The following is a 23,516-nucleotide window of genomic DNA, read 5'->3' on the forward strand; positions in this document are numbered from 1 at the left end:
TTATAGTGTGTATTGTTTGTCGTTATTAAGTGTTCAGCTTCTTCATTGTTTTTGCTGTAATGGAGTAACATAGCTACAACCATGTAAGCTTCTTCAAGGAAATTTGAGACTGCATGGCAAACTGAAGCCAAGAACAGATTAGGGTTAAAGACCAAAAAAGATGAGCCTAACCTCACTATTCCCTTCTTTCTCCTCCTTGTCCAGGTGGCCTTTGTAGTTATGAGGAGGCCTGTATGCAAACAAGCCACATACACATTTTGGCCCATATTCTGTGCTGTAAATGATTTAAAGTATCTACCTGCCACGGCATGAGGGTCCGCATAAAATTCCTCTGGGATGCTTGACCCACTGTCAAGGCTGTACTTGAGTCTCCTGAGTACAGATGCACCAGCTGCCAACCGGAAGAGGCCCTAGAAAACAAAAAGGACAAAACCAAAGGTGAAGCCAGAAGATCTAGAGCAAAGGGGACACAGTGGGCAGCCAGTGAGTGGCACTACCGACCTCTTCCCGCATGCCTGATGCCAGCAGCATCGTGACACAAGCTTCGATGGGGAGTGCAATCTCCCTCCCAGAAGCATTCAGGTGAGTTTCAAGCGGCATCCCATACACCCTTCCTACACCTGGGTCTGTAGGGAATGGGGAGTCTGCAAAACAGAAAGGAGGAGTGGAAGACACAAAGATTAAAGGCAACTAGACTTTCAGATAAAATTTGTTTTTGTTTCACCAGTACCAAACCAGGATGCTTTGCTGCTTCAGAGAACAAATAAAATGAAAGCCCACAATTCCAGAAGTTGAATGGACCGTCAGGTAAATCTCACTTCAGCACTCCCAGTGTGACAGTCTGAATACCTGACACATTTCCTATATAGACAGCATTTCTATATAAGCAGAGGCTGCCAGTCATGTTGTAATGTGCACATAGTATGAGCCAAATACTGGCAAACTGCAGCCAACCCAGAATAATTTATCATCCGGTAAACACAGAGTCAACGTATACAGGATAGAGGAAAACCAATATAGAGCCAGTGGTTTGAGTGCTGGACTATGACTCTGGAGAACAGCATTTGAATCCCCACTCAGCCATGGAGACCCATTAGGTGACCTTGGATGAGTCACTTTATCTCAGCCACAGAGGAAGGCAAAGGTAACCCCCAACCCTTCCCCCAAACATATCTTGAAAATCAAACCATGTGATAGGATTTTCTCAGGGTTGCCATAAGTTGGAAATGATTTAAAGGCACACAATAACAACAAACATACCATGCAATACACAAGGAACACACAATCTTCTATATGATGGCATATAAGCACCCCAAGAAAACAACACCTACTGACAGTTGATCAGATATGTTGTTTCTTCCACTCACATTCCAGACACCAGAACTCAAGGGTTGGAAGCTGTGGACTTCCAGATTTCATGAGCTGTAACTCCCATCATCTTTTGCCATGAGTCAGCCCGATGAGAGCTACTAAAGGAAACTTGTAACATTTTTACGACCATACATCCCACTGCTTTGCTTTTGCTTATGCAATATATGGCAAGATGTTGCCCCAAAAGAATATAATTTGGCCCATACCTGGACTGTGTGTCTCCTTCAGCTCTGCTAATGTAGCATCTAGTGATCCCAGAGACTTCCGGTGATATTCTGCTTGAATTTCCAGCAACTGTCAAACAAAAGAAACTCACATAGAACAAACCCAGATACATTTTGCTCAACACTTTCTCCCAGCTACTTAACATGTTCTGTTAAAGAGTGGACAAAGGGCAGCTCTGAGGGTTTTTTGTGTGTGGCCCTTAACCAGACTCAGAAGTTTCTCCTTTTCTATCTAATAAAGAAGATGAATTGCCTATCCTGGGAGCCTACCATTCACTGTTAAAATACGTTAAGTGTCTCTATGTCTTGTTTTATTATAAACAAGCCCTTGTTTTTCAAAACGAGAATGAACCCTCAGCCCCTTCCATTTTTTAATTCTATTTTTTAGGGATTTTGGACAGTGTGTGTGGTCTGGGGATGAAAGTTGTCTGAAAGACCTGCTGATGTTGTTCAGCTTTGTTTTAGAGAATGGCTTATATATTCAGGAGATGTTAACGGCACAAAATATAAGATTAATGGTTGTGATAATAGATCTCTTCTCCAGGTAGGGGTAGCTATATGAAAGAAATGCCTTTAGAGCAGTGGTTTTCAACCTGTGGGTCCCCAGATGTTTTGGTCTTCAACTCCCAGAAATCCTAACAACTGGTAAACCAGCTGGGATTTCTGGGAGTTGTAGGTCAAAATACCTGGGAACCCACAGGTTGAGAACCACTGCTTTAGAGAAAAGCAAACTAGATATGATGGATGCTTACAGTAAAGAAGATTCTTACTATTGTCATCCAAAATAGTATTGCTCTCCTTAATGGTAAAATGAAAGAAATTGCTAGAACCCATGTACAAATGGACATCAGAACAACTGCATATTTCCTCATTTGTAAAGGCAATTAATGGGAGATGAAAGACTAGATTTCCTAACATAATTTTTCTTTTTCTAGAAGAAGACATATTAAGTACACAGCCAGACATGTTAAGTACACAACAAAGGAAAAAGAAAATTACAAAGACTCCGTTGTAATTCTCTGACATAGTTACAATTAAATTCTAAAAACAAGTGTATAACAAACAAGAATGAAATGAGGTGAAAGGTAGAGATAAGAGAGTTGACTTACCTTGATAAAACACTTGGCGTAGCTGTCTTCCTTGGTTGAAAAGTGATACAGGTCCGCCATGTACTCATCCTAGGCAAAGGAGAGTCAGGAGGATTGTACTTTGGTCTCTTCATAAAGGGCCAAACACAGAAACATCACTGTCTGGCAACTGTATCACATTAAAACGTATTGGGAATATCTTCAAGTTCTATCTGTACTTCATTGACAGCACAGAAGCACTACCAATATGGAAGTTGTATGAACACATATATACATTAATTCTCATCCTTCCTTCTATTTCACGTTAGTTTCTCTCTTCACCCTCAGCCCCCATCATTGTGTTTTTCCTATATGAAGATTCTTCCCTTTCCAGAACTAAGAGAGGAAATCTAAACATGACTCCAGATGACAGCCTTGGTTTTCTCTTACCTTACTCTGTTCAACCCTCCTTTTCATCTCTTCCTCCTCCTCCTTCAGATTCTCCAGCTTCAGGGCAGCTCCTGATGCTGCTGGAGCAGCACCAGTCCCAGCACTGTTACTCGAGTTCTTGGCAACTTGGTTCAGACTTCAAATTTCCAAGGAAAAACAATGGTGAGTGTTGATTTGATGGCGAGCAGCAGCACATGAGACATAAAGATTGATTAAATGTTTGATACCACTGGATTGTTGATAAGAAGCCTGGGGATGATTGTGCATAAGCCAACTATGGGAACCATGTGACTTCCAAGATGTATATGGTTCAATGTGTTCCCCTTGAGTACCAATCTTTTAAAAAAAAGTAATGGATAAATAGCCCTAACCCCCACATCCAGAAATAACAAGAAATAATAATAATTTTCAAGGAGCCTGCCTTCTCCTACTTTAGGGTCAAAAGTGCATTTTGGGGAGACCAGTAGTGACCTGTGTCGCCAAAGTAACAGTTAAGAGAAAAATCAGCAAGTGGGTACCTTTCAGATGTTTTACAGAGAAGGCAAAATATTTTGTAAAACTACAGCTCCTACGATTTTCTAACACTGAGGACAAATTAACAATGTGTAAGCCACTCTGAGAACTTTTGTGGGCAAAGAGCAGTGTATAACTAAATAAATCTAAATCAATAACAAATACAGTTAAAATTGTGCCAAACTCAATTTATTCTATAGTGTAGATGCACCCATATAAAGCCATAAAAAGTTTTAAAAGTAATTAAAGTATCAAAAATGTTTATCCAGTCAAAAACATAAAGCTTCATGTTACGCTATTATAAACTTTATCATCATTATTATGGATTAGTTTAGTTTTATTATGTATGAAACAAAGATTATCTCAAAAGGTAGACACTGATTAAATCCTAATCTCTATGTTTGCATAGACCAGGCATGCGTAAACTTTGGCCCTCCAGGTGTTTTGGACTTCAACACCCACAATTCCTAACAGCCTACTGGTGAAAATACAGAGGAAGACAAGATAGTGTCTGGTACTGACTTTCTTGTAAAACAAGATTTTTACTTGACACCACAGCTAAACAGGCAAGTTGGTGAAGAAAGCCATTGGAAAAGTACCTGCCTTGATCAAGTGTATTTCCGTTCAATTTCTATGTGGATTGAATACTGAAAGAGCAAGACTTTCCCTGCCCCCACTTTTACTAAACTGAACTTGGCTTACCTTGCCCTTTTTCTCTTCGGCTTTGTTTGTTTTAGAGATAGGATGACTAAAACAAAATCACAAGCTTCACCAGATGGCCCTGGGCAAAACCATCTGCCTCAGCCCACAACCCCACATACAAGCACACAATGGATTTCAGAATATTTATTGTTGAGATGATGTAATAGAAAAAGCCTTCTCGTGGATCCCATTACTGAATATGAAGGCATTTCAGGGACTCTGTAATATTTTTCCTCTGTCAGGCAATAGTTATCAGCTTTGTTGCTGCCTGCCTTCAAGTCCTTTCTGAGTTATGGTGGCTCTATTGTGTTTGTCACTGCCTTCCTCTGAGGCTAAGAGAACCAGTGGGTTTCTATGGCTGAATGAGGATTTGGACCCTGATTTCCTAAATTCATTACACTATATCAGCTCTATATCTAACTATTTTTTCTGGGAGTCACTATACCAAATCCGCCCTCCACCCCTCCCTGTCCTTTCTTATTACCGGCTCTTGATGGTATTCCAGTCCAAAATGAGCTTCTGTAGATTCTTTTTGTGTTTCAGAATTACGGGCAGCTCCTCCTGGAAGAGGGCAGGAAGGAAGATTTAGACCCAATCCACAACATTTTATCCCCCTCCCCCATTGTTGGAACATCTCATCCCCTTTCGGTCAATGAAATGTCATTGTCATTTTGCTGTGTTACTTGGCTTCCTGCTTTTTATTCTCATTAGTTCCCAGATCTCATTTGTGGTGACCCCCCCTCCGCCCTTGCACAGATACTTGTGATAACTTTTGAACTTTGGACAAGTGAAACACTCAGAGTATTGAACAGTAGCAGCAGCTTTAATCTGGGCAGAAACTATTTATATTCCACTCTAGTGACAGAGGAATAAATGGCTCTGAAAAAAACAAACAAACTTCTGTTTGATATCTTGTCCATTCAGACAACTCAAAAAGTCATTTGAAAAAAAAGACTTGATTAATGACATGCAACTATACATTGCCATAGTTGTAAGCAATTGAATAGACAACTCCATGTTTATGTGTATGTACACAAATCTGCAGTAGGTTCTTTATATTGGTATTTCATACTTTCAGAATTGGCTGTATGCATAACTAGCATAACTAGCAAAAGGCTAAGATTGGGAATGGAAGAGTCTGAAGATTCTTGATCTTTTGGACATTTGGGTGGAACAGAGGATAAAAGTGCAACTATATATTGCTCACCATAAAACCTCTTCCCACTAGATCACAGCTTGTGAAATCATAAAAAAGGTGTGGTGTCATTCTAATAGGAGAGAAGTAAATCTGAAATTTAGGTGCCATTGTATCCTAACTTCCACCAACCTCAAGTAGGGTCACTCAAGCTCAATGTGTCAGAGGTGATGGGAGCTGCAGTCTACCAATATACAGATATATAGACTACTAAGCCTGTTGTAAAAACAGTGTTCATGAACTGAAGATCAGCATTTTGTGAACCACAACTCTCAAAGAGACACAGCCACATGACTATCTTGTATAGCTCATTTTGATACTATGCACTCCATTTTCACATAGTTTTTAGGAACCATCCCCATTTCTTTCATAGTAAATTACTATACCAACGGGATACATAAAATATAATACCTGTAGAGGGAAAAATACAGATACAGGCCAAGCATCCCTTACCCGGAATTCAAAATACTCTAAAATTATCTACATAGATGACTAAGATAGTGAAACCTTTGCTTTCTGGTAGTTCAATATACCGTACACAAACTTTGTTTCATGCACAAAATTATTGAAAATGTTGTATAAATTCCCTATAGATTATGTGCATAAGGTGTCTACGAAAAATAAATAAATGCCAAGTTAAGACTTTAGTCCCATCTCAAATATCTCTCGTATGTACATGCAAATGCAGGTATTCTAAAATCAATTAATCAACCAATAGATAAATCCTAAAATCAAAACCCTTCTGGTCCCAAGAATTTCTGATATGGGATGATCAATCTGTACAAATGAATCAACTTGATACAACAGTGCTTCAGAAGTCCCAGGTTTTCTGTGTGGGCAGAGAATCTAGTCACAGGAACCTATGTCCATTTCTTAGGAAAGGTTGTATTTTTGTTACAGGTAGCATTAAGGGAGAAAAGGAAGAAAGAGAAAGCAGTCAAAACGCAAAGCTAAGAAAGGTGTAGATGGAAGAGGTTTGAAGGATACCTCACTCAGTTTGTTCAAAGGTTGCAGCACATCTCGTTCGAGGGCCAATTCAAACTCAGCAAGTATCCTAGCTAGCATGCTCTGGATAAAGCAGCTCATTTCTAAGGCCTTCCTGTGAGCAAGATAGGAAGAAGGAGTTATGGTCATGAACGTAACATTGAGCTAATGTCTCCTTGCTGTTGAGGAAGATAAGGATTGTAATGGCAAATGGTGGGGTGGCAAATCTGTTCTGGATTTTAATCTGGACCTTAACTGAGTAATTATTGCTCAGTCTTTGTGGATGGGGTCAAGCTAAAGCAAAATTCAAACCTTGTATCCCCCCTTTCTCCTGGTAACACTATGTTCACCTTGCCTCTATTCTTCTATACCAGGATCAGAAGTAGACAACTTGAAAAATAGGTAGACAACTGCCTTGTTTACATTGCACCATTACAAGATTATGACAACACTATAACTACTATGGCAGCATCCTATGGAATCCCAAGGTTTGTAATTTGGTGAGACACTAGTCTTCTGGCTGAGATTTCCTAATATTTCTCCCCAGATCCTGCAAATTTCAGAATTTCATGGCATGTGGTAATGGCAGTTAATAAGGAATCACACAGCAATAATTGTGAGTGTGACAGGGACCTTTAAAAAGGTATCTTGACAAATAAAAACAGATATGATTACTTTCACCATAAGATTCAGGAACCTTGAATATATGTTGCCTGTTTATGTTCTACAAGTGAACACTTTTTATATACAGGATCTTAATTCATGAAACAAGGGGATTCTTACCCAAGGCTAGATTCAGTGTCCAGTTCTTTGAAGCTTTCAGCCATGGTCATGGACAATGCCATCAAGGGCAACTTTTTCTGTAGAAAATGAGAATATTCAATTAGCAGACAAGTTAATGTTCTATCTCAGTGAAGTGCAGCTAGAAATGAGATCTTACAAAAATGACTTTGAGTAAATCCCATTTTGGATTGCAACCCCCAGAATTTATCAGTCATTTTGGGCTACAACTCACAAAATCCTCCAACCAGTATTTTGGATTATACCTCATCCTATAAATGGCAAAATCCCCCATCTTCACCGCACCTCAATGCTTATTTATTTATTATTTATGACATTTCTACTCTGCCTTTCTCAACCCTGGAGGGGATTCAAGGTAGCTTTACACATAGGCATCTATTTGATGCCTTAAAACAATATACTATTAACAAACATTTAAAATAGAATTATAAAATACATTAAAATTTGAAATAATTAGAACAATGCTTCATTATTGCCCACACTATCCACATTCATAATCCATGCCATTCCAAATGTCATTGGACATAATTCCATATCTATCTATTGCATCATAAGTTCTCCAAAGGCTTGATCACAAAGCCACATTTTCACTTGGTTGCTTGAGTACATATGTCCTGGGTTTCATCCATGAAATGTTGACGACTGTCTTTTCCCCCACGTCTACTAGGGAATCCTAGAACAGAAAATAATCTATATTTTAATTGTATTAATCTACGAAAGAAATAGGCACAAACACTGCTACTTACTACCCGTTTGTCCATGTCTGCCCCGTATTGACCCTGGAGGCAACCCACAAGTCTCTTGTGCACATTGTGAGCTGCACGCTTGGCTGGCTCAATTCGCTGCTCAATCTATGGATGGCCATGGAGGAAAAAAACGGTTAGGTACAAGAAAACGGGAATCTATTTTACTATTTTAACATACAGAGGAGAGGTAACCCTAGCAGAAAGGTGTTTTACACCTCCCTGTGTTGTTCAAGACACAGGTGGGGTCTTTTCCCCGCAAATAGGAAGTAGATTAGAGTTCATCTTGTGGTTTACTTCCTTTAAAAAATGCTTCTCTTGCATTTAAAACAATTCAGAGACTCCACTAAAAAAATGCCACAGCAACATTCTGTTAATTCTTTCCTATAGTTTTTCTATCCTTTTCAAGAATATCTACTATGTCACAAAGTGAAATACAGGTAGTCCCTGAACTACAAACATCTGACTTACAAACAACTCATAGTTAAGACCAGCGGTAAGACAACAGGAAGTGAGAGGAATCTACGCTAGGAAAGGAAGTTCACTCCTAAAAGAGTTATTCTGAGAGAAAGGAGTCTCAGCTAAAGCTTTATCACCAATTCTCGTTTCCACAACAAGCCATTTAAAAAAAAATAAAATCCAATTATCACAGGGACAGAAAGTGAGATGAAATCTTCAGAAGGGCACAGACTGTAAAATAAATACCATAGGGGTGTTAACCCTTCCCTGTGCTATCCAAAACTTACACATGGCTAGAATTATGCTTTAAAAATGTACCTGTTCCAACTTACATAGAAATTCAACGTAAAACAAAACAAACCTACAAAATCTATCTTTTCATAATTTCGGGATTACCTGTATTCACTCTTTACTCCAACCTTCCATGAGATTCTATTGCAAATTTGGTAGTGGGAACAGATTTTTTTTTCATTTTTCAAAAAGGAACAAGGTACATTTGAAAATCTACGTTTTATTGTATGCAGCTCACAGGGCTTAGACAAGTGATTTTCTTGTACTATAGCTCCCAGAAATATCCATCTGGCAGAACCAATGATGTTTGGGAAGGTTCTGGTACATGTAGTTCAGAAGAGTAACTTGCCCAAACTCTGTTCACAGATGTGTTGTCACATTTTCTCCATTTTCCTTTTGACATAAATATTACTCTAGGCATTTAAGAGAAAGGACAATAGGAGGCTAAACATGGGACAGAACTCCTGCACTTTCAATGGTTGCATTACAGAGATGCTGCTTGTTACCTAGCTGTGTGAATTTCAGCTGGTATTGCTTGTTACCAAGTTGTATGACAAGCAACACCTGTTGAAATCCCCTCTCTTACACAACCATGAAGGTACAGGAGTTTTCATTCTAGGAATCGTAGGCAGTGGATGCTTTCAGGTGAAGTTTCATCCTTGCAGTTGCCCTGTCTCATTCATTTAGTGGAGAGGGTGTAGCCTGATGTCACTGTTTTCCACTTGGAAGCCTCCCGTGTTTTTTCCCAATCCTTCTTCCATCATTTTTCATTCCATAAAAATCAATGAAGGAGGAAAACTTCTGACCAGAGCTGGCCCAACACAGTTTCCTGCCAGCAAATGTGTCTTTCATCTTTATCTGATTTAAGTAGTATAGCATACCAACTCAGTCAAGTTACTTGGCACCTGAGGCAGAAAATCCCACACGTATCTCTCCCTCAGTGGGAGTAAAAAAACAAAAAACAACCAAGAACAAATTGCACAATAAATCATATGCTCCTTTTCCATCACAGCCTATATCTGCTGCCTGGGGGACCACCTCCCTATGTCTTATGAAGGGCTGATGCTGTTTTTATTATGATTGTAAGGAGGTATTCTTCAGAAATATCACCTAAGCTGAGTACATATCCACAGAACAGATCCCCACAGAAACAAGAACTGAAACTTCCTAAGGACTCATCTTGAGACATGTGAAAATAGAGATTAGCAAATTTTGTTTGTTGTTGTGTGCCTTCAAGGCATTTCTGACTTACGGTGATCTCAAGGTGAACCTATCACAGGGTGTTTTTTTTTTTGAGGCACATACATTTTTTAGAAATGTAGACACATTTATTTTATTTTATGGATTGTATTGCCTTAAATTACAAAAAAGAGCACAAGAGCAGTTTTTGTGGTACAGTTTTTGGAGAAGGTGGGATGGGGATATTGAAGCAATCCTGGTTCTCTAAAGCTCGTTTCTTGAAATTTCCCAGGATTGCTCCTCCCTGTTACAATAAAGCCTGTTGTTCCATGAAAGACATGTTCCATTACTATAATATTCTGTCCAAGACTGTCCTGTGACTCAGACATAAAGAAAAGAATACATAAACAAAGACAAGGGAGAATTTCCTTCCAAGCCTGCAGGTACAGGTAAGCACATGCCCACAGATGAAACCATGCCTCACCTGTAGCAGGTCTTCAGTCAAGTATTCAGCAGTTTCTTGAGCTCTAAGGTAAAAAGAGGAAAAGGCAGAGAAAAAGAGAAGTCAGACCCAAGGTATATTTTCAAATGATCCTTTTTAACATTTCATTTGTAGCAACTGGATATGGGGAAGTCCAAATGAATTCACTGATCTTCCCTCTCTCATTAAATTTATTCATAAGGCTGCAGGACAATCTCTCATCTAACTTACTATCTTTATTAGGAATACAGTCAGTCCCTCACACTTTCTGGGATTAGGGGCACAGGATTCCTGTGAAAGTGGGGGGAAAACACAACAAATTACTACTGTTTTTTAAAATCCAAGAGAACAACTCCCCAGGAATTTCTAGGTTCTCCAACATGACTCTATGGTCAGTTTTCACTGTAAGATGAATCGGAAAACCTAGAGCTCCTTAGAGAAGAGTACTTTCTAGAAGCATCTAGGTCAGTGGTTCACAACCTGTGGTCTGTGGACCACCAATGGTCCCTAAGAACTAAAATATGGCCCGCGGCCTCACAGTTACTACACCATTGCAGTGAGAGTGACCGTCTTATAGTGCCAAGGCAACAGGGATGTTGGGAGGAGAGAGGCTGACTACCCACAAAAGGCATGACAACAAGCCTCCTGACCATTGCTTCTCCTCCTCCTCCCTCCCTAAGGGTAGCCATTCCATGTGCCTGGAAGCAGGAGCGCCTTGGTGTCTTCGTTTTTAGGCCTGTTCCTGGGGTTATTTGGGGTGCTGATTCAGAAAATTGTATTGGATAGGCCACATCAGCTCTAGATTCTTCAATATGGTTTTCTGTGGGTGTGTAGATGGTGACTAATGGATGGCATATGTTATGTTCTGTATATGAAACTAGAGCTGATGTGGTCTATCCAATGCAATTTTCTGAAGCACCCCAGATAACCAAACTGAATCTAAAGTTGACCAAAAACTGATTTCGTAACCCTTTTGGTACTAATTTTGGAGAGTGGTCCCTGGTCAAAGTGGTCACTATTAAAAAAAATTGGGAACCACAGATCTAAGTCTTCCAGTATGGCTGGAGGAAGTTGACTATAGAATCATACTGGAGAACCTAGACTTTCTAGAAAGAACATTTTTAATAAATCCATGAAGAAGTCAAAACTGGAAATGGGGAGGGATGACTGTACTAAGATAGTTGCCTCTTGTATGTTTGAATTTGGCAAGCTTGTTTTGATACATGTAGTTTCACTTTGCAGAAAACATGTTTTAGGTGATAGAAAATATATTTATAGAAGTTATTTACTGTATCTGATTTGTACCCTGCTTTCCTTCTGAGGAGCTGAGGGAAGCATACATGTTGAGTCTCCAATTTTACCCTAGGAACATCCTTAAAAAAGATTGACCCACTCTTACATAGTAAGCTTCATCTTTATATACAGATTTGTACCTAACACATTACTTTCAAAATCCAATATTTTGTTCCTAGATATTATTTTCCTTGCTCTTTCTATGAAAACCCCATGAGAGATTAATGTCACCACAAGACTTGAAGGCACACAAGTAAGAGAAATATATAGTCGAGAAATCATCAGATGACTTGGAAAGGCAGCTATGAAAGCATTAGATAAGCTCCCCAGGTGTTACAGATATATGATTCAGTCTCAAAGTAGGATCATTCATACAATCGTATTTCTGTCTATTACTATGAAAGTTTGACAATGATGAAAGCTGTTGGGAAGAGAATCCGTGTGAAATCTGATGCTAGAGAAAAGTTCCCGGGGCTATGTATTTTGGGCACATCATGGGAAGACATGAATCATTGGTAAAGACAATGCTGGGAAAAGTTGAAGGCAGTAAGCAAAGAAGACCATGTCAGAGATAGATTGCCTCTGTCCAAGAAGACATAGAATCATAGAATCATAGAATAGTAGAGTTGGAAGAGACCTCATGGGCCATCCAGTCCAACCCCCTGCCAAGAAGCAGGAAATCGCATTCAAAGCACCCCCGACAGATGGCCATCCAGCCTCTGCTTAAAAGCCTCCAAGGAAGGAGCCTCCACCACAGCCCGGGGGAGAGAGTTCCACTGTCGAACAGCCCTCACAGTGAGGAAGTTCTTCCTGATGTTCAGGTGGAATCTCCTTTCCTGTAGTTTGAAGCCATTGTTCCGTGTCCTAGTCTGCAGGGCAACAGAAAACAAGCTTGCTCCCTCCTCCCTATGACTTCCCTTCACGTATTTGTACATGGCTATCATGTCTCCTCTCAGCCTTCTCTTCTGCAGGCTAAACATGCCCAGCTCTTTAAGCCGCTCCTCATAGGGCTTGTTCTCCAGACCCTTAATCATTTTAGTCGCCCTCCTCTGGACGCTTTCCAGCTTGTCAACATCTCCCTTCAACTGTGGTGCCCAGAATTGGATGCAGTATTCCAGGTGTGGTCTGACCAAGGCAGAATAGAGGGGGAGCATGACTTCCCTGGATCTAGACACTATACCCCTATTGATGCAGGCCAGAATCCCGTGACTAGGAGTTTGAAATACTTGAACAGAGTTGCTAAGTATAGGACATCTTGAGTCATAAGTCTAAGGGCCCTTCCACACAGCCATATAATCCAGAATATCAAGGCAGAAAATCCCACAATATCTGCTTTGAACTGAATTATCTGACCCCATACTGCCATATATTCCAGTGCAAAGCAGATAATGTGGGATTTTATTCAGCTGGGTGCAAGGGACCAAAGCTGTCTAGCATATAGCAACAACGAGATCGGACATTGGGAATGTTATTTTTGGATTACAACAGGCCATGCTGTCTTGGGATTCTGGGAGCTACGATTCCAGAACAAGATATTTAAAGCTCTGATATAGAAAGGCTTGGTGTTATGGATTGCACAACAAAATGTGTGTGTGTGTTATGTTATAACTAGCTTCCTCATAAAAAGGAGGCCATTCCCTGCTAGAATATTGTTACTGATATCTATTTAGTCCTATATAAAGGTGAAATAACATGGCAGATCATTATTTAGTTAACTGTATCCTTATGACAAAAGAAAATAATCCCAGACAAAAAGTTGGCAACATTTGGCTCAATTTCCATACTTAAAATTATGCTTTTATAACACAATGGAAGCTTAGATTTCTGAGCCTGAATATATTGCACAAGATTTCCCTAGCCTAAAATGATACATTTTAATATATTGGTTTTATGGTTCCCGTCCCCTTGATCGGGTCATGTAAGTGTGATTTATTGTTATAATTGTATTATTTTACTTTGTTTAATAATGTGTATTATGTTGTTATGTAATGTTGGTGTTGCTTTTATGACTGTAAACCGCCCTGAGTCCCATTCAGGAGATAGGGCGGTATATAAATAAAGTAGTATTATTATTATTATTATTATTATTATTATTATTATTATTATTATTATTATTATTATTATAGAAACCCCAGAGGTGTCAATCCGGAGACTATGGCACCTATGGACATCTAGATGAAAAGTTCTCAGTTCTTGTTAGGTAATGAATCTACTTTTGATTTTAGTCTTCAATTTAAGGAATTTGTCCTGGGTACTGATCCTATTTTGGCAATAGGACTCAGTATCCTCTATAGTTTACACTGAAACTTAGGGCAGGATCACTATGCTACTAATACGGAAGTCACTAACTACTGGAGTCCTACCACTAATAAAACATTGTTTTCCTCCTGTAAACCGGATACGAAATTGCTATGAGTTTGTCACATTATTAGAACACATTGTGCATTTTCTGAGTGAATATCCGGTTATGTTCTGACCACTCCAGTGTCATTAGTACCACTCTTACATTTCTTATATGGATTGTGGGTTTGCACATGACTTGCATTGCAACCTCTCAGAGTGCTGAACCTATCACTCTTTAATGCTGCTGAAAAATGCAGAAGTATTGCTCTTAACATCACCTTTCTCCCCGCAGCTCTCAAAAAGCGAAGGAAATGGCAAAGACTGGCCAAAAATGAAACCAGAAATGTCATTATGTTGGTTTTATTTTTTTCCCTACTGTGGTCTGTGAAAAGTTTCTCCTGTCAGTGAAATAAGATGATTCCATTGTGATTCAAACACAGTGCAACTATGGGAGAAACATGACGTTGTGTGGCAAGGCCTAGCCAAAGGCACTTTAATTCTGCCACAATTGCACTTTATCAGTCTCAAATGATAAAATTCTAAGACAGAAATCTTAGCTAGGGAGCTGGTCCCAGATCAAGGTGGAGAAAAGGGGATTGTCCCTTCTTTCTTATTTAGGGTGATATGAAAAGAAAAATGTAATATACCGGTAGTTCACTTGTTTCTAGCCAAATAATGGATACAGAGCAAAGGGTAATCTCTGGTGCCATGAAGAGTGGGAGAGAAGGAAGAAGTGAAATAACTAGTATTTAGACTACCTGGAAAGTCTTTGTAAGTTGCAGCAACTAATCAATTAACTCTTGCAAAAGTGGAACCAATGGATGCTGTTTAGATGAGGTGGAAATTTGCACACAGTGTTTTTCTTTTTTTCCTGGAGCCGAGCCGAACAAAACTGGAAAATTTGCATTCTCTTTCTCCCTCCTGGAGATGACCCAGAAAATCAGGAGACTCAGGCTCAATGTTCCCTAATGTTCTTCCTAAGGTGCCATAACTTCATATAGGTAAAAACCTTTGAATTAACTAAACAACTATATTTGGTTCCATTTAATTAATTTAGAACTTCATTAATAACTTAGTTCTAGAATTTTATTAAAGCTGAAATTCTGACTTAGGTCAATCATTTCAATAAAAGAGAATAATTTCAACCTAGCTGTTCTTCTCCTTACACATTTTCTAACTTATTGCATTGGTTTTAACTAGTTAATTCCTATTTTCTCTAAAGTACATGGTGTTTGAAAAAGAACTCCCTAATTTTAAGTTAAAACACATTAAAACTAGGGAGTTCTTTTTCAAACACCCTGTATAATGGAAGACTACATGCACAAATGTTTTTCTATTTTGGCACCTCTTCTCAAGGAAAAGTTCCTTTTGCTCTCACCTTCCACTGTTGCCCTTATGAAGACTTGAAAAGAACTTGGAAAAATACTTTTGAAACTTCCCAACCTGGGGGGATTGTTTTCCAAAAATAACTTTCCTAAGCTCTGTTTTTAGAACTTATTTGGAGCCACAGAGTATATAAAAAGCCTTGCTTATCTGTCGGCTTCTTTGCTTTCTGTTGACTTTGCTGGAAATATAATTACACCATTTAGAGCTGAAGATGATATAAGGTAGTGATTCTCAATCTATGAGTCCCCAGATGTTTTGGCCTTCAACTCCCAGAAATCCTAACAGCTGGTAAAATGGCTGGGATTTCTGGGAATTTTAGGCCAAAACACCTGGGGACCCACAGGTTGAAAACCACTGATATAGGGGAATGAAGAGGGCAGCAGTGATAGAAAAAGATAGTTTCCAGCTCCACGGGAATTGTGAAGCCTTCCAGATACTGCTGGACTGCAATTGTAGTCAACATAACCAATGGCGAGGAATGCTATGTGTCCACCAATATCAGTACAGATAAACAACTTCTTCTCTTGACTTTAGGGTTTGACTAGCCATTGCAGATCAAGTCCATCAAAAAGATCACTTTAAAACAAAAACTGTGATGAGAACAGGTAGCCTATATAAATTGTTTCAGCACAGGAAACTACAAATGGAGAATGGGAACTGAAATATAATACCAGTTATGGCCAGAATAGGGGAACAGTGGTAGCAATGCCTGCAGCAAATGATACTGAGAATAGTTCTTAACTTGGAATAGATTAGCTGTGAACGTTGTTCACATGGCCAGAAAGTAAAAGAGAGACATTTGAAGATAAACTTAAGCCAGTAATCAGTAAAATTAAATTACCCTGAAATTTTCTGGAAATTGTTATATAGGAGGTAGAACTAAAAACGTTATCTGGAAGTCATCGTGACCACATTGATAAGTCTACTCTTAAAAAGTCATATTTTATTTTTAACTCACACCCTCAACTTTAGATGTATTATTTTAAATGTATTACTACACATACTACAGGTGCAGCAAGTGAGATGAAATCATCAAAAAGGAGGAGGAGAGGAATCTAGTCCTCCCCAACAGGCTCAGGCAAAAGCAAACTACAGCATCTCATATAATATTTTCTCCATTCATAGCTTTAGTCACCTTGACCACATTCTAATAATGATTAGCTATGTGTGTCCTAGATTTCTTCAGTGAAATACCGGAGAGTATGTTACACTGAAAGCAAATCATATAGTTAATATGGGTCCCTCCCACAGTGACCTATTTTAAAAATCACTGGCAAAAATGGCTCAGGTGAGTAACTGTATTTTCTATGAAAGTTCCTCCTTGCCTATCATGGAATGAGATGAGTTAACACCAGCCTCCTGATACATCGACAACAACTACTAGACAGGGAAGACAGGAAAAACAGCTCTGGGACATCTCAGTGAAGAACCCTGCCCTGTTTCTGCTGGTGTCTTTGTCGGGTTTTCAGAGTAAAGAGAGAAAAGGCCAGGGATGAGGAATTGGCCCTCCAGATGTTATAGATTACAAATACCACAAGTCCTTGTTCTTGGCTAATTTGGTAACGTTGAAGGCATGGGCAGCTGATGCATGGAAGAACTGGGGGCATTAACACCATTTCAGAATGAAGCCTCCCTTTGACTGGTCCACAAGCCATCCACAGCTGATGGGCATTGTATGCTGAAAGATGTAGAGGACCAAATACAGTAGAGTCTCACTTATCCAACGTAAATGGGCCGGCAGAATGTTGGATAAGCGAATATGTTGGATAATAAGGAGGGGTTAAGGAAAAGCCTATTAAACATCAAATTAGGTTATGATTTTATAAATGAAGCACCAAAACATCATGTTAGACAACAAATTTGGCAGAAAAAGTAGTTCAATACGCAGTAATGCTATATAGTAATTACTGTATTAATTTAGCACCAAAATATCACTATATATTGAAAACATTGACTACAAAAATGCGTTGGATAATCCAGAACGTTGGATAAGCGAGTGTTGGATAAGTGAGACTCTACTGTACTCCCTTTCCCTGTAGCAGGCCTAATGAAGAAGAAAACAGTAGAGCCAAGATGTAAAAATACCAAAGGAAATGTTCAACCCAAGGAGAGACTCTTTAACCCAGTGCTTCTCAGCCTGTGAGTCCCACGGTGTTTTGTCCTACAACTCCCAGAAATCCCAACCAGTTTACTAGCTGTTAGGATTTCTGGGAGTTGTAGGCCAAAACATTTGGGGACCCACAGGTTGAGAACCACTGCTCTAACAGTTCTTTAACCCAACTTTAGATGGAGTGTATAACTGTGGCCCTTTAAATCCAGGGTGGGCAACTGTGGAGGGATTAGGAACCACATTCAGGTGTATGGAATAATCTGAGGATTTTTTTAAGGTTGAAGACATTAAATATGTCTCTTATGGATGCCCACCTTGCAATTAACTGATCCACCCTTGCTGATTTCCCACCAATTTCAACAAATTGCTTGTGCGGGGAGAGAAGGCTCCCAGCAAGGAAAGAAGACGGCTGGGATAGGTATGTGTAAAATGTCTTATAGCCACCAGAACCTGGAAAAGTTACTATTTGGACTAAAACTCTAAGACCTGAAAGGAATCTGAAAGTTGTAGGCCAAAATGTAATGCGAGCTTTGCATGGATAACTGGAGCCAGTAGATCCTGGATCTAGTTGTTGCTGTGTGCCTTCAAGACATTTCTATAGTGAACCTATCACAGGTTTTGTTTGGCAAGATCTGTTCAGAAGTGGTCTGCCATTACCTTCCTCTGTCCATGACAGAGTGTGACTTGCTCAAAGTTACCTGGTGGATTTGACAGCTGAAGATTTGAAGCCTGGTCTCCAGAATCATCGTCCAGCATTGAAAACAGTATAATGCTAGGAAAACTAGAATTCAAACCTCATCCTAGCTATGGACTTGTGCAGTCTTGAATCAACCCAAAGTCCCAAGAGGAGAGAGTGAAATTCCATACTAAGGATTACTACTCTCTTACAATGGGTAACAAATCAACTAGTAGGGAAATACTTTTAAACAATCTAAAACAATCAACACAAAAAGTTCAACAGTGTATCAGTTTCTGCCCCACTTAATGAACATCCACTTATCTGGTTCTGTTTGTTTCCTGTTTTATGGATCCCCGCTCGTCCATTCGAACTGCTTGGCAAAATGAAACAACTCTCAGTTCATTTCTTATTAGCCTACAGACATCTAGATTATGAGTTGGTGCCAGATCTTGAATCTTATTTACAAGTTTGAGAATGTCCAGATTTTAAATCAGAAATATGTAGGGTCTTCACTACCCCAACAAAGTAATACACCCAGCCCTCCCTCTCCATAGGTCTGAATCCAGATTCTGAATGACTATATCCAAAATTTTTGCAAAAAGGCAAATACTGATTTTGCCATTTTATATAAGGGTTGCCTTTTTACTGTTCTATTGTATCTGGTGGGACTTGAACATCCATAGATTTTGGGATCTATGGGGGTCTTGAAACCAAAGCCCAGTAGATACCAAGGACCCAAATATGCATATAATGGAGTCGCCATCTGCAGCTAAAACTTATCAGTCTAACCCAGGCCTGGGAATTGTGGGAGTTGAAGTCCAAACACCTGGAGGGCCAAAGTTTGCCCATGCCTGATCTAAATAAAGTACATTAACTAAAGGTGTGAATGCAGAACTGCATACCCATTCCTTTAACATTTCAACAGATGAAAATTAGGACATGTGTACTCCAGCAATATTACTGTGTGGTCAAGTTGGGAAAAGTTGTTAATGTGTACGATTATTCAGATTAGGAGCAGCTGCAGCAGTTTGCTTTTATCTGAGTCTACAGGGAAGGACAAGATCCTGCCCTTTCTTCTTTCCGCAGCTGAATTAATTCCGTGGAAATTGCTTTTGCATTTTTAATTCTGTTTGTGGCAACTGAGTAATGCTAAGGCCAAAGGAGGAAAGTGGGAGGGAAGTCTATTAAAAATGCAATAACAAGATTAAGCAGCACAGTCCCTGCCAAATTGGAATGGTCAGGGGTATGAATACATTTCTTATCCTCATGTAGAGGACAACAAACTAAATGATAGTAAAATTGCAGAATTTTTATTACTTAAATAAACAACACCACAGAGAAGACCCAGATCGTAGGAAAACTGTGCTCACTCCAGCTACAAAGTAATGTTAGAGTATTGAAATACCATGACCAACCTAAGGAACATGTGGCCCTACAGATGGTGTTGGACTACAACTTCCATTATCTCTTACTATTGCTTAAGCTGGTTAGATAATTAAGGAAACTGTATACTCACAACACATAGAAGGTTACCACCTCTGGTCTAGCCAATATGTGGATAGTTTAAGAGAATTGGGAAAGTGCAACCTGTTATCCCCAAGTGGTCTCACTCCCAATTTTCTGGCTCAAGTGCCACAAGGAGACCACATACCTCTCAAACCCCTTAATCCTGAATTTTGAAAAATGTTGGTGCTAAAAAACTGGCTGCAGCAGTTTAGACAGATTTAAGCACATGCATCCTGACACAGAACGCCTAGTTTTCACTTTTGAATTGGCTAAGATCTGTCTCTGTAGCCTGCCCAAAAGGATACTGAGATGAAATGTGACCCTGGTATATTTTCCCACCAACCTCAACTCCTATGTATCCTATGTGAGGTCAGATGAGACAGACCAGCTTCTTTTCAAGTTGTCGCCAAAACAGCTTAGTAGGTGACCAGTTATTACTCCTTCTGCTGATGTCCAAATGGGGAAGAGATAGCCTCCAGTCCACTTGGAAAAGTTACTTTTGGGGAACTACAAGGTCTAATAGCATAACTAAGGGATTCTGTGGCTTGTGGTTCTAGCCAAAGGCTACTTATGCTCTAGCCCAGGAATGGGCAAACTTCGGCTGTTGCCTTGGATGCTTCCAAGCATGGCTGGAAGGGTTGCCCTATTCTATTCATTTCCCTCTATGGCTGCATCTACACTGGTAAATGTTATTGAATCCTGCTGGTTATAATTTTACAAGGTCTTGAGCCTTCTCTGGCAAAGCGTGCTGGTGCCTCACCAAACCACAACTCCCAGAATCCCGTTGCACTGAGCCACAGCAGTTAACATGGTGTCAAACTTCATAGCGGGGAGGCCCTGCTCTCGGTCTTGCCTTCTTCACAAGCGCGACTGGTGGGAACGAGAGACGGGGCCTTCTCAGTGGTGGCCCCGCGGATATGGAACTCCCTCCCCAATGAGATCAGATCAGCCCCTTCTCGCCTAGCCTTCAGAAGGAAAGCAAAAACCTGGCTCTGGGATCAGGCTTTCTGAGAATAGAGCCGTGTAATAATATATTTGGAATATATGCAATGACTATGGAACGGCCTTGGACTATGATTTCTGGATGGTGTGATTTTAACATTGAATGCAATGCTTTTAAGTGTTTGATATGTATTAATTTTAATCTAATTTATTTTAAGCTTAATGTTTTGTATGTGTTTTAAGGCATTGAATAATTGCCATACCTAAGCTGCTTTGAATCCCCTTCAGGATAGAGGAAGGAGGGTATAAATAGGGTAAATAAATAAATACAGTAGAGTCTCACTTATCCAACTTTCTGGATTATCCAACGGATTTTTGTAGTCAATTTTTTCAATGCATCGTGATATTTTGGTGCTAAATTCGTAAATACAGTAATTACTACATAGCATTGCTGTGTATTGAACTACTTTTTCTGTCAAATTTGTTGTATAACATGATGTTTTGGTTCTTAATTTGTAAAATCATAACCTAATTTGAGGTTTAATAGGCCTTTCCTCAATCTCTCCTTATTATCCAACATATTCGCTTATCCAACATTCTGCCGGCCCATTTAGGTTGGATAAGCGAGATTCTACTGTAGTAGCGTCCGAGTCTACAATGTTGATCAGCCATGGACAAACTTGGGTCCTCCAGGTGTTAGAAATTGTGGGAGTTGAAGTCCAAAAGGCCTGGAGGGCCGGAGTTTGCCCATGCCTGGTGTAGATGCACCCGAAGAGGAAGCTGGGCTGTTTCAAAACTTTGCTCTTTCGGAGGTTTTGGGCTTCAACTCCCAGAATCTCTGACCACTGGGCAAGTTGGCTGCGGCTTCTGGGAGTCGAAGTCCAGAAGAGCAACTTCGGGAATCTCTGAAAGCGAAGGCGCCGCTTACCGTCCGCCGCCGATGCCCGGGTGGCTGAGCTGCTGCCGCATCCAGTTGAACTGTTTCTTCATCATCTTGAAGGAAAGATGAAAAGCGTCCCAAGACCAGGATCAAAGCGGCCGGGCTCCAACCGCCCACTTCCACCCACTAGCCCTCCTTTAAGGCCCGCCGGCGCCTCTGGCCGCCATCCCTTCTCTCCTCCTCCTCCTCTTCCTCCTCAACAGGTTTGCTTCCTCCTCATTTCCTCGCCTTCCTTCGCGGTTTCCCTCCCCCCTGCCTCCTCTTCTGTGCCTCTCCTCTCCTCCTCCTCCTCCTCCCAGGTCGACTTCCTTCTCCTTCCCTCCACTTCTTCTGTTCCTTTCTACTTCTCCTTACTCCACCTTCTTGCACTGTCTTCCTCCCTCTCGCCTCTACTCACCGCCACCTTCCTCTGTTTCTGATCAGGTAAGACCTCTGCCCGCCGCTTCTCTCGGTTCCTGTCACCACCCCATCGAAGATCAGTAGAAATAACTCCCACCGAGCCTTAAAGGGGAAATATTATGACAGCAAACAGGCAGCAAGGCAGAACAAGCCACTTCTTCTGCAAGAGCTGGTGGTTGTAGTACTTCCTACTTTTGTTTTCTCTCTTTCTCAGCTTTGGCAGACTGACATCTCTGGGGGTTGGGTGGTTGCAGGACTCCTGAAACTGCAGCTAGGAAGGCATCTGTGCTGTAGAATTAAAGCAGTTTCACCCCCCTTTAACTGGCATGACCCAGTGCTATGGAATCCAAGGAGTTGTAGTTTTACAAGGTCTTTAGCCTTCGCTGCCAAAGAGTGCTGGAGCTTCATCAAACTTCAACTCCTAGGATTCCATAGCACTGGGCCACACTGAAGTGGGGTCAAATTGCATTAATTCTACAGTGTAGAACAGTGGTTGCCAACCTTTTTTTGACCAGGGACCACTTTGACCAGGGACCACTCCAACATTAGTACCAAAAGGGTTACGAATCAGTTTTTGGTCAACTTTAAATTTGGTTTGGTTATTTGGGGTGCTGATTCAAAAAATTGCATTGGATAGACCACATCAGCTCTAGTTTCTGATACAGAACATATGCCACCCAGTAGTCACCATCTGCTCACCCACAGAAAACCATATTTAATAGTGTAGAGCTGATGTGGTCTATCCAATGCAATTTTCTGAATCATCACTTCAAAGAACCCCAAGAACAGGCCTGAAAATGAAGACACCAAGAATTTTTTTTTTGTTGGACTGTTATTATCCGTAGTTGTAATGGTGAAGCCGCAGACCATATTTTAGTTCTTGCGGACCACTGTTGGTCCATGAAGCAGAGGTTGGGAACAACTGGTGTAGACGCACCCTTGATGAGGAAGAAAGTTGAGTAGCAGGTAGAAGGAGGGAGGATATAGAATATAGATGGGGAAAATTGAGCTCTACCAGATGTTTTGACCTGCAACTCCCATCTGCTCCATCCAGCATGGACTATGGGGGTACAAAGCCAACTTTCTCAGCTTTGATAGGGAGTTTGTTCAGGAGAGTTGAACAAAACAGAGATCTTCTGCAGGGTAGTAGTCAAACTGGTTATAAGATTCTGGGAGATGGAATCACAAGCTCTGATTTTCAGGTAGGACCTCCATATTCGCAAGTTTGACTTTTTGCGGAATTATTCATTCACGGATTTGATTAAACTGTGCTCTCTAGGAATCTCTTAAATTCTTCATTGCAACTTTAAGATCTATTTCCACTGGACGTTAACCACAGTATTGCTGGAGAACCCAGTGATTCCTAGAGAGGTGTTATTTCAAGTAATAAAGAACTATTTGCAGTTTTTGACTTTTGGGAGATTCTGTGCTCTTAGCCCCAGCAAATCTGGAAAGCCA

General features: G+C 40.3%; 1 protein-coding gene across 1 annotated transcript in view; it reads right to left on the reverse strand.

Moving 5' to 3' along the window:
• The window catches only part of sh3bp1 (SH3 domain binding protein 1), a 49,551-nt gene extending 27,516 nt beyond the window's left edge, over positions 1-22,035 (reverse strand). The window contains exons 1-11 of the mRNA XM_062982747.1: positions 21,648-22,035; positions 10,464-10,506; positions 8,054-8,158; positions 7,290-7,366; positions 6,510-6,621; positions 4,812-4,888; positions 3,113-3,248; positions 2,705-2,773; positions 1,578-1,665; positions 502-644; positions 299-410 (exon numbers count right to left, since the gene is read on the reverse strand). Coding sequence (XP_062838817.1) covers positions 299-410; positions 502-644; positions 1,578-1,665; positions 2,705-2,773; positions 3,113-3,248; positions 4,812-4,888; positions 6,510-6,621; positions 7,290-7,366; positions 8,054-8,158; positions 10,464-10,506; positions 21,648-21,712 — 1,027 coding nt within the window. The 5' untranslated portion in view covers positions 21,713-22,035. The remainder of the gene's footprint in view (positions 1-298; positions 411-501; positions 645-1,577; positions 1,666-2,704; positions 2,774-3,112; positions 3,249-4,811; positions 4,889-6,509; positions 6,622-7,289; positions 7,367-8,053; positions 8,159-10,463; positions 10,507-21,647) is intronic.
• Positions 22,036-23,516: the final 1,481 nt, after the last annotated feature.

The sequence above is a fragment of the Anolis carolinensis genome, chromosome 5 (assembly GCF_035594765.1).
Source record: "Anolis carolinensis isolate JA03-04 chromosome 5, rAnoCar3.1.pri, whole genome shotgun sequence".
In the NCBI taxonomy this organism is placed as follows: Eukaryota; Metazoa; Chordata; class Lepidosauria; order Squamata; family Dactyloidae; genus Anolis; species Anolis carolinensis.